General features: G+C 39.7%; 1 protein-coding gene across 1 annotated transcript in view; it reads right to left on the bottom strand.

Annotated features, from left to right (window-relative positions):
• Positions 1 to 11,390, bottom strand: part of PIWIL4 (piwi-like RNA-mediated gene silencing 4) — a 49,278-nt gene that overhangs the window by 12,432 nt on the left and 25,456 nt on the right. The window contains exons 10-13 of the mRNA XM_012000929.1: positions 10,262 to 10,379; positions 7,817 to 7,928; positions 4,552 to 4,736; positions 2,452 to 2,524 (exon numbers count right to left, since the gene is read on the bottom strand). Coding sequence (XP_011856319.1) covers positions 2,452 to 2,524; positions 4,552 to 4,736; positions 7,817 to 7,928; positions 10,262 to 10,379 — 488 coding nt within the window. The remainder of the gene's footprint in view (positions 1 to 2,451; positions 2,525 to 4,551; positions 4,737 to 7,816; positions 7,929 to 10,261; positions 10,380 to 11,390) is intronic.

Genomic DNA, 11,390 nt, shown 5'->3' with positions numbered 1-11,390 from the left:
TTTTAAATTATCAGCAAAAGACTCTTAGAGGCCTTCCTTCCTTCCAATTCATGAGTTTGGCTCCAAGCAAGAAAAGTGGTAGAACAAGGCAGTGGCCCAATGGGCTGAGAGAAGATGGGAGCCGAGTGAGACTGGTTCCACACCAGGGGCTGGACAAGTAAGCAGGTATATGGGGAATAACAGGAGCCATGCAACATACATTTCCTAGCCGTGCCCATTGAGAAAGCCTGGGGATAGCAACATCCCGGTAGCAATTAAGCATACCAAGTGCTCCAAATCTTTGTATCTAAATACTATTATCTGCTAAAAGGACTCAGGACTCCCGGGAAAGGTATCTGATTCCAGGGCTGGGAAGCAACACTGTTAGATGAGGCTGGAATATCTTATTTTGCCAGAAATTAAGAAAGTGTTCCAAGAAAAATGGAGACACATGAAAAAAAAACACAGAAGCCAGCTTGAAGGGGAATCCCACAAGCACAATCAGGTACAATATTATGAGCAACAAAATAAATAGAGTAATGGACTATAACAAAACAGGAATCTATGAGTCTATGCAGATGTAAAGAAACAAACAAATAGGGAGAAGAGAAAGTTCTTCCTATGCCACCTAATAACTGCAGAAGGACTGATGGAATGGAAGACCATCATTTGTTAACTATCATAATAATGTGCCACATATTCTGAGGCACAAGAGTTGCTTGAACCCAGGAAGTGGAGGTTGCAGTGAGCCAAGATCGCGCCACTGCACTCCAGCCTGGGTGGCAGTGTAAGACTCTGTCTCAAAAAAAAAAAAAAAAAAAAGGGAACTTGAAACTTCTCTATCCTTATTTTCCCTCCCCCTATATCCATACTCTCAACTTCCAGTTTTTTTAAACCATCATAATAATGATGGATTCAGGCAAGAATTATAATAGACGCTAAGACAAATGGGTAAAAGTGTGATGAGAAACAGGATTATTTGTATAGTCTCAAAGTATCTACATTTGCACACATGCGACTGATAAAACTTAACTTTACGGTGGAGAAATCGGGCAGATATCACCGTAATCAGTGGAATGCCACCTGGTAGGGTGCACTCAGATTATAGGATCATTGCTGTGCTACTCTTGCCAAAAGTGCATAACGTGAATTTAATCATGAAGAGACATCAGACAAACCCAAATTGAGGAACGTTATACAAAATAACTAGTCTGTACTCTTCAAAATTGGAAGGTCATCAGAGTCAAGGAAAATTAAAGAGCTGTTCCAGATTGAAAGAGAGACTATAAAGCCTGGACAACTAAGTGCAGGACAGTAGAGCCTTTTCCTACAGAGGTGACAATTGAGACAAATGCAGAAAACTGTTTCTTAATTTTGATGATTGTCATATGCTTCTGTAAGACAGAGACCTTGTTTATAGAAAATATGCACTGAAATAGTAAAGGGCACTGGGCCATCATGCCTGTAACTTATGCTCAAATGGTTCAGCAAAAAAGATAGAAAAGAACAAAGCAAATATGGTAAAAGGTCAATAATTTAGGATTCTGGGTGAAGGGTATATGAGAGTTTGTACCGTTCTTGTCACTTTTCTGTAAGTTTGATTTAAGTAAAAAATAAATGCTCTTAGGGTGATAATTCTGTTTCATATAAGATCCTTTAGAGTAAAAGAGAAACTCACTAAAAGAAAAGCAGAGAGATAGCACTAAGCTAGTTAGTTCAGTTAGTTTGCACAACATAAGAACAAGAATGTTGGAAGTTGGGCTGAGTGAGCAAGGTAAGAAGGGTAGATGGAATGGACAGGAGAAGCCCTGCAATAGCCCAGGGGTGCTGAGGTCTGGTAGAAGAGTAAACATTCCTGGGAAATAGGAATCGTTGAAAGATGTTTAAGAACAGGGATGTCAATTCTAATTTGTCTGGAACGTTGGGATGTGATGTAATCAAGCCTTGGCCCCAAACAGTCTGCAAAGTCAGTTACACACACATGCCCTTTGGGAAATGAGGCAACTGTGGATGTCCCACCAGGTGATGCAGCACAGGAGGAAGTGGTCCTCAGTGAAACGCACAGAAGGTGGCAAGAATTCAGAGGAAGCAGGAATTTGGGGCCATAGGTCACTTGGAAAGATCTAACCCTCCAAGAATCCCCTGAAATATTGGGAACACTGGATACCAACATTTATGGGATGAGGTGGGAGTCAGTTTATCTTAAATCTTAAGGAAAAGATGATCTCAATGAGTTGCAAAATATGCAGACATCCAAGTGGCTGTTATAGGGGTAAAAAGAAGTACTGTATTTTAAAATTAATTTTAGAAATGTGGAAATGATTAAAGTACTAAGATTAATACTTTTTTGGGTGCTTTGGGGAAATGCATGGCAGTTTGCAAATATATCATGGGAGGGTGTGTTCAGACTGTAGATATAAAGCAGAACTAAAATTACAGATTAAAGGAGTTCAAAAAGTATCCTATACTTACCAACTGAACATCAGGATCAACATATTGCTGTACAGCTCTAACAAATGCAGCTGGATTTTCTTGTACTTTTATGCTACATAAAAAGATTAATTTTGAAGCTATGTAATTTCCTTCTTAGTAGCACATAATCATATGGCATTAGAAATAATACAAATAAATTTTCATAACAGACTAGTAGTTTTAGGAAAAAATTATTAGAGAAAAATAAAAACCTTTTGAGTCTAAAATTGTTTCTTTCACTACAAAATATGACAAAAACATTTAGCAATAATTTTTACAGTGTAAAAAATGGTTTGGTAGAAAATAAGATCTTCTCAATTGTCCAGAATCCCTACAATCAATAATTCTGTAGTTCAAAATGGGGTTGAAAGTGAACTTTTGAAGTCCCAAGTCTCATAGTATCAAATATCTGAAACACTGTTCAAGCTCAACCAGGATTAAGATTTCTGTAAGAGTGAATCACTATAGCAACCTAAAAATGAATGTTTCAGAAAACATCAGATTAATGAGACCAAGATATTCAGCTAATTTGCATGATTCAGACAAAAATATATTTATTTTCCTTAGTGGTTGCTTGTCTGGAGCCTGGAACATCTAGCCTTAATCAATTAATCAGTGCACAGCTACTTAACAATTATCTGTTCTGTGGTTACATTATGTCAGGGGCCAGCAGCTCCAGAATTAATTCTCACACACACAGGAATTTGTAAAACTAGTTTCTTTATGTAGAATCAGCCTCTTTTATGTGTATATAAGTGAACTGTCGCAATGCCCAGTGGCCTTTTAAAACTTGCCCAGCAGGTGGCAGGACCGTCAACCCCATGAATGCAGATTTTAACAGACCTATGTGACTGGCTGGCAGAACTGTCTCAGCAACTAGATGGTCCTGACTCGTCCAATTCAAACTCTTGCACTCTGACTCTGCTGCACTTATAGTCCATTCCTTCTAAAATCATCAGTTGAATGTTTTAGAAGACAGAGCTATGCATATAAATCTAACAGGTAAACGGATACTTTATGGAAAAAAGAAGCTGGAAATAAAATATGAGCTTTCAAATAAAACAGGCCAAGGACAGAACACAGCAATGGGCTTGTTCCAGAATTCACGTGAGAAAGAGCCTGCAACATCAGCCCAGGGTCTGCGGACTGTGGCTTCTTTCATAATCATTTCCTGCTTTATTAGCTCATGGGTTTAGAGAAAGTAGAGCGGGTGTTTATTTATCCACGCTATTTATTAACAGATTTGATAAGAGGGGAGATCTAAACAATGGTGTTAAATAAGACTTTGGGATTAATACTTGTGCTGCTGATGTAATTAATTAGTAACTATGTGTTTAAAGAATAACTCCACTATAACAAAGAAAAATAAGTATCTGTTCCTCTTTTCTAAGCATATCAGGTTCAGTAAAGTGAGGCATGACCAACTTTATGGCTTTTCTAAAGCAAAACAGTATTTTCAGTGTGATTGTATATGTATCTCTTACTCAATGAAAAACAGTTTATCTTTCTCATCCTCAGCAACTGGCATAGTATAGTATCTACACATATTAGTACTCAATAAATGTTCTAAGAATAAATGGTTGACCCTAGTCTTATCAGGAAACTCTCTGAATGACTAATAGTATGCTACAGTAACAGAATCAGAAAAGCTTATTTGAGATCTATTTTCACATTAAATTTTAAAGCATAAAATCTATTGAGTAAAAGTCAGGACATGCAACTTTTATTTTTTAATATTCATTTGCTATTAAGTAAATAACCGATATGAAAAACTGATCTGAAAGAAGGAAAAACAGTTGAGAAGACAATATATGGACTTATTAAAGATTTATATCCCAACTGGTACTGGAAAGATTTTCAGGTAATGACACTACTGCTTAAGAACTGTGTACAAGTTTTACAAAGACCAACATAAAATATATTTTAACTTTATAAAAGTTTAGTCATTACAAAATCTATCCACTTATGACTATTTTCTTGGCACCTTACATTAGGAAACCGTACTGGGATAAAGAAGCTTTTTGTTGATACATCTGCCATTATTCCCTATCTTCTAACCAAACCAAATTAATATATGAACAAAATTCAATGTATTCTCACATTTTGGGGTAGTCCACATTAAATCCCATGGAACCTGCAACTCTTCTCAAGCAGTTCAGAAAGCTCTCGGCAACATATTCAGTTCTGTCACTACATAAAATCAACCATGTATTCAAAGACCGTGCATTTAAAATTTTGCAAGTTCGAACATCCTTGGACCAATCAGCAGCAGACACAGGTTGACACTGAGAAAAATAATGACCATGAAAGGATTGAACAAATTTATTCAGAGATCAAGTAAATAAAGACAGTGTGAAGATGGCCAACATTTGTCATAACTGTTTAACACAGTTTGCTATTCAGTCTTTTTTTTTTGAGACGGAGTCTCACTCTGTCGCCCAGGCTGGAGTGCAGTGGTGCAATCTCGGCTCACTGCAAGCTCCACCTCCCGGGTTCACGCCATTCTCCTGCCTCAGCCTCCCTAGAAACTGGGACTACAGGCGCCCACCACCACGCCCGGCTAATTTTTTTGTATTTTTAGTAGAGATGGGGTTTCACCGTGTTCGCCAGGATGGTCTTGATCTCCTGACCTCGTGATCCGCCCGCTTCGGCCTTCCAAAGTACTGGGATTACAGGCGTGAGCCACCGCGCCCGGCCTGCTATTCAGTCTTAAAACACAGATGCAGGCACTGCACATCCGAACAGAATACATGTGCTTTCTGGGAGTGGAAGCATCTGGGCATCATCCCAGGTCTTCCAGGCACTGGTGGCAGAACCTTGGAGGTTCCTTTAATCTCATGATTCTCTGTGGTGCACAGAGAATGGTATCTGATTCAAAGATCTCTGAGGTTCCCTTCCAGCGCTGAGTATCTATGCCTTTATCAAGAATGATTCAGGCAAACAGCCTATATTGCTTCATCTTTTACTTGAAGCATCTAAATATCTCAGAGAATGCTGATTATCGATACTCTAGGTCATCATAATAAAACGAACACACCCGACAGAACAGTTAAGATTATATATTAAGCTAGGAGTAGGTACACCTAGAAGCAAAGATGAAGCCAGGATGGAGGCTCCTTTCTCACTCTCAAAAGGTGCCTCATGTGACCAGGAAGAACAGGTTTCCTGTGTTGAAGAGGGGGAATGTTAGCCTGCTTCCCAGACCCTCTGCTTATATCCCCAGCCTGTAACTGAATGATGCTTTTGGCATAGCAAGTGGGGAAGATCCACTGTTAGAATTAAAAGGGACCACACTGTATGCTCATCTCCTGCTACTTGAAGTGCTGTCAAGCACTACTTGACCAGCAGCATGAGCATCGCCTAGAAGCCAGTTAGAAATGTAGAGTCCTGGGCACCACCCCAGATCCACTGAATCAGAATCTGCATGTTAACATGTCCCCCAGGTGATTCACATGCACACTAATACTTAAGAAACATCCCAATCTTCTTGTTTTACAGACTAGAAAGCTGTGGCTAAGAGATTATGAAACCTGTTGGCAGCAGTGACAGGTTTAGAATGCTGGTCTCCTGACATGGCAGCCAGGGCAATTGCAACCAAGCACTCTGACTTCTCTGACTTCCAGTCATCAGCCATCCTCATGATGCCTTCCACTGGCTGGGCTGGATTCAGCTCCAGGAGTCCATCTACCTCGGCCTGAGAGCAAAGGAGAAGGGCTAGCTTTCCATCAATGGCTCTCTCTGGAACCAGCGTTCACTCCTGTCCATTAGAGCATGAAGAGAGTTGTAGTCCTTCTGCCCACAACACTTCTTCCTGCTGTTGTCTTATGGGGCTGGGAGGAGACCCAGGACAATGTACCCTGAGACTTGTGGACTTTTAGTTCATTCAATTCCTAGGAGCTAATTTCAGAAAAGCAGAATGGGCCAAGAACTTGATGACATTGTCATCTTAGACACCTGCTACCTCCAGTGTATGAGTTCTCCTGTTTTAATGCCCTTTCTCCTATGGACACCAGTTTTTACACCAAAAGAATGCAAACAAATAAATAAAAATGAAAGGCTCCGGGAAATACCATTTTGCTTATAGAGATTATGAGACAGATCCTTTTAAGTACATAAGTCCTTCTTTACATGTGGATCTGAAACTGAGCTTCTCTTTACTGACCTGTCACCAAGATCCTAATGGGAGTCTACATTTTAGTACTTTACAATAAAGTTTTGTTTTGTTTGTGTTGAAAAATAGTACTTCCTTAGGTTCTCCAATGAGAGTTTTTGTAACCTGGATAGATTATTGTAAAGAAATGACAAGGCCAGGCATGGTGGCTCATGTCTGTAATCTCAGCACTTTGAGAGGCCAAGATGGGAGGATGGCTTGAGCCCAGGAGTTCAAGACCACCCTGGGCAACACAGGGAGACCTGATTTCTACAAAAAATACAAAAATTAGCTGGGCGTGGTGGCGCATGCCTATAGTCCCAGCTTCTTGGGAGGCCAAGATGGCAGGATCGCTTGAGCCCAGGAGGTTAAGGCTGCAACGAGCTGTGATCATGTCACTATGTTCCAGCCTGGGCAACAGAACGAGACCTATCTGAAAAAAAAAAAAAGATGAAAAAAAATCCCCCATTCTACCACCATGATACATTCATTGTTCAGTTATATCAGTTAGACATACAGGTTTATTACACCAAATAAAGGCAAGAAGAGAGCCTTTAAACATGAAAAGAAATGCAACTGGTTTTTAAAAGTGGACAAAACTGAGGGGGAGAAGAGAAAGATAATGCATAATTTTTGCATAAAATATTAATAGGTTCATTTCTTCAACAAAAGTCTGGAAGTGGCAATGATTTGTCTCTTCAGGTTTCCAAATGCCTCTCTCCCCAAGTACTATGTCTGGGGCTGGGTTCTGTGCATATTTCTTGACTTTTGTGTCCATTGAGCAGTGTTTTATTTTGAAAGATTAACATACACAACTGACATAGCAACTGAAAGTCCAGTTTTGGTATCAGAAAACAGTCTATTAGAACTAATGTTCACCAGTTAATAGAATTTCCTCAGATGACTATGGCTTTTTTTTTTTTTTTTTTGTAAGAGCAATGCACCATGCAACAGAAGATGGGTATATTTTAATTGCAATGATTTGAAATACCATCTTCTGACTAACCTAAATCATGTCCACTGGGTGCCGCTAAGTCCATGCAAGTAAATTCAGATTGACAAGGAAACCACAGGGGATCTGAAGTCTTAGGATAAAGAAATGGAAGTACATGGCCAAACCAAATATTATAAGCACACAAGCCACTCTGGCCAATGCACAAACTTACACATATTCAAGTAAATACTTTTAAATGAAAGTAAAATCACAGCACTTACTATGTGGTCTTGCATTAATATTTTTTCTGAAGGTACAACCCGGCCAGTCAGAGATATCTGGCTTCCAAAATGCAGTCCCCAGGTCTCTAGTTCAAAACGAGCATTGGTGTTCCTGTTGATAGAGTTGTTTTAAATCATTAAACGGAGGTACATTTACAACTTACTGAATTAGTCAGGGGCTGATTTTCTGTGTCTTCAGGATTCCTGGCTTCTGATTCTACTCAGCATATTTTTTCCCTGCTTAAAAGAATTATGGGACAACTGTGCTCATTTGGGATGTTCAGGAATGGGAAAAGGATTCCAGTGGGAGTACAGTGGTTAGAAAAATAAGCTTTCGAGCCAGACAGACCTGGGTTTAACTCCCGGCTCTAATGTTTAATAATATATGACCTTGAGCAAAGTATTAATATTTAAGGCCTTGGTTTCTTTACTGGCAAAATGGAAGGATAATAAAAGTACCTACTTCGTAGGGTTGATATAAAGATGAAATACGACAACACACAGAAAGTGCTTACCACAGTCCCTGGCACATGGCATGTGCTCAAAACCTATGAGATCTTACCATTCGTGATAACACACTTGTTAATAAAGAGATATTTTGGAGCCAGTGGAAGTGGAGATGTCTTTTGCGAATATCTGAATTTGTTGGGTTGAGAGTCAAGGAAGGACGATAAAAGAAGGGAACATAAGAATTTAAGCTTCAGAAGATTCAGGGTCTTCCTATTACCCTGTCTATCCTATGAGGAGAATATTAATATCAGCAATAATAACACTACTTTCTATTGTGTGGTACTTTCCATTTATAACTTAATAAGTTTTAATCATAGTTGACGTTTTAGCTCATGGGAGTATGATATATGATAACTTCCACTGAGCCATAAGCTCCTTGAGAGCGGCAACCACATATAGGACTCAGCACACAGTAAGCCAGGCATTTGCAGGACATGGAGGTGACCGCCACGCTTTTGTTTCCCTATTAAAGCTCTACCTCTTTTTTTAGGGGAACTCCAACCTCTTCACCACTGTCTCTCAGGAATAGCTCACTATTTCCAGCTATTCAGATTATGTCTTCTCTGGTCACACTAATTCCTTTGAGTTAATTATTTTGCTTCAGATACTAACTGCCCAAGATGAGATGAGTGAGGCCATCATTCGTCAGGAAACAGGGTGAGGTGGGTGGTATTACTGAGAGATGGCAGATAGATGCATCAGGAAGATTAGTCCACAGTCACTATAAGGGAAACGAATGAGGAATCCCTTCTGAATTCGGTGTAAGTCTGAGGGATGTCCACGGTAAATGATGTAAAGTGTATCCATGAAATAAAAAAACTATGAAACCACTAGCATGACAATAGAGTTCATGTTTATCATACAGAAGTGTTTGAGAAAAACCCTGAAGTGAAAAGAGCAAGTTACAAAACATGATGCACAGTACTACACCATTTCTCTTTTTAAAAAATAGGATTATATGCATTTGCAAAGTCTGAAAGAATATTACTAATATAATAATTGAATTAATTATTAATTCAATTGTGATTCACTCATTTGTTAAATATTTACTGAGTAAACACACATACACACTCTTTTCTCTCTCTCCTTTCTTTGTGCTATGGAAATTTCCAAATCCTCCAAGAGCTAGTACTACGTTTAAAAAAATTTTTTAAAAAAAACGACTGTTGATCAGCAATATAGCCTAATAGAAATATAAAGCAAGCTACATATGTAATTTTAAATTTTCCAGTAACCACCTTAAGAAAGTAAAAAAGTGACAAATGAAATTATGTTTTAAATATGTGTTATTTAACCAATCATTTCTAGGTGTGTCACTAGCCACATTTCAAGTGCCTAGCAGCCACACTAGACAGTTCAGTTTTAGAGGGTCAGAAAGGAAAACCAAGGAGAAGCTCAATTTTCCAATCACATGTTACAGCAAACTGTCAAAAGAACTGAAACACAGTCTGATAATCAGATAGGCAGAACCAGATGGCACAAAGGTATATCTCAAATTTAAAAGGCACATACTGGGGTTTTCCTAAAGTTCAGTCCGCTAAGGCCATTGTATTAAGAGTTGAGCATTCCTGACCCTGAAAACTGGGGGCCTGGTGTTTCTCTGGTTGCTTTGTTTGCTTGGACGTTGTTGTTGTTGTTTACATTATAACCTTTTTCTTTATTCAACATTTTATCCAGACCTCAATGTATGAAACAGATGAAAGCAGGGCATGCGGGTAAAGTGAGCGTTATTCCTATCAGCATGGCTTCTCCCAACTCCATTCAACCCCTTAGTCCTGAGACATCTCACATGAAGGGCTGTGGACAGCACAATTCAAAAGCTCCTTGCTCTCAATCAATACGAATGAGACATTTCCTTCAAGGAATACAGTGTTACATGGACCATCTAATACTAAAAACTCAGCCCCAGGCAGGATGCATGCGGTGATCCAGCACCTCTGGATGTTGTCCACAAGCCTGGCCAGGCGCTGCTGCCGGCCTGAAGGAGGGAGACGTGTCTTTTCAGCCACAGCCTTCATCAGCTGGAAATCAGAGGTTGCCCGGTCAGTCAGCCCTATTAAATGCAGATGAAGACAAAGTGAGAAAATGAACATAAGCGACTCAGCCCATCGCAGGCCCAGTTTAAACCTTTCCGCTTGAATGCATTCACCATCTGTATAGCACAACCAATAGAAATGAAAACCACGTATGTCGTTTTAAGTTTTCTGGTAACCACATTAAGAAAAGTCAAAAAAGAAACAGACAAAATTACTTTAAATAGTGTATATTATTTAGCCCAGTATATCCAACGTATTATCATTCCAACATGTAATCAACATAAAACACTTATTGATGAAGTAGTTTCCTTCTTTTTTTCATATTAAGCCTTTCAAATCTGGGCTGTATTTTACAGCATACCTCCTCTCAGTCTTTTGGTAGAGCTAGTCCCAATTCAAGTGCTCAAAAACTCAAGTGCTCCTGGCTATTATATTGGGTCCTGCAGACCTACAATATCAGAACACCATTAAGAATGAGCACCCCTTAGGCTGGGTGCTGTGGCTCACACCTGTAATCCCAGCACTTTGGGAGGCTGAGGCAGGTGGATCACCTGGGGTCGGGACTTTGAGACCAGCCTGACCAACATGGAGAAACCCATCTCTACTAAAAATACAAAATTAGCTGGGCATGGTGGCGCTTGCCTATAATCCCAGCTACTTGGGAGGCTGAGGCAGGAGAATCGCTTGAACCCAGGAGGCAGAGATTTCAGTGAGCTGAGATCATGCCATTGCACTCCAGCCTGGGCAACGAGAGTGAAACTCCATCTCAAAAAAAAAATAAAAAGAATTGGCACCCCTCCCCTCAAGGATTATATCCTCATTAATCTTTCTTTCTTTTCTTTTTCTTTTCTTTCTCTTCTCTTCTCCTCTTCTCTCTCTCTCTTTCTCTCTCTCTCTCTCTCTTTCTTTCTTTCTGACAGTCTTGCTCTGTCGCTCAGGCTGGAGTGCAATGGCATGATCTCGGCTCATTGCAACCTCCGCCTCTCGGGTTCAAGTGATTCTTCTGCCTCAGCCTCCTGAGTAGCTGG

Source organism: Mandrillus leucophaeus, unplaced genomic scaffold (genome assembly GCF_000951045.1).
Source record: "Mandrillus leucophaeus isolate KB7577 unplaced genomic scaffold, Mleu.le_1.0 Scaffold643, whole genome shotgun sequence".
NCBI classification, from domain to species: Eukaryota; Metazoa; Chordata; class Mammalia; order Primates; family Cercopithecidae; genus Mandrillus; species Mandrillus leucophaeus.
This window is presented reverse-complemented; position numbering and strand designations above follow the sequence as displayed.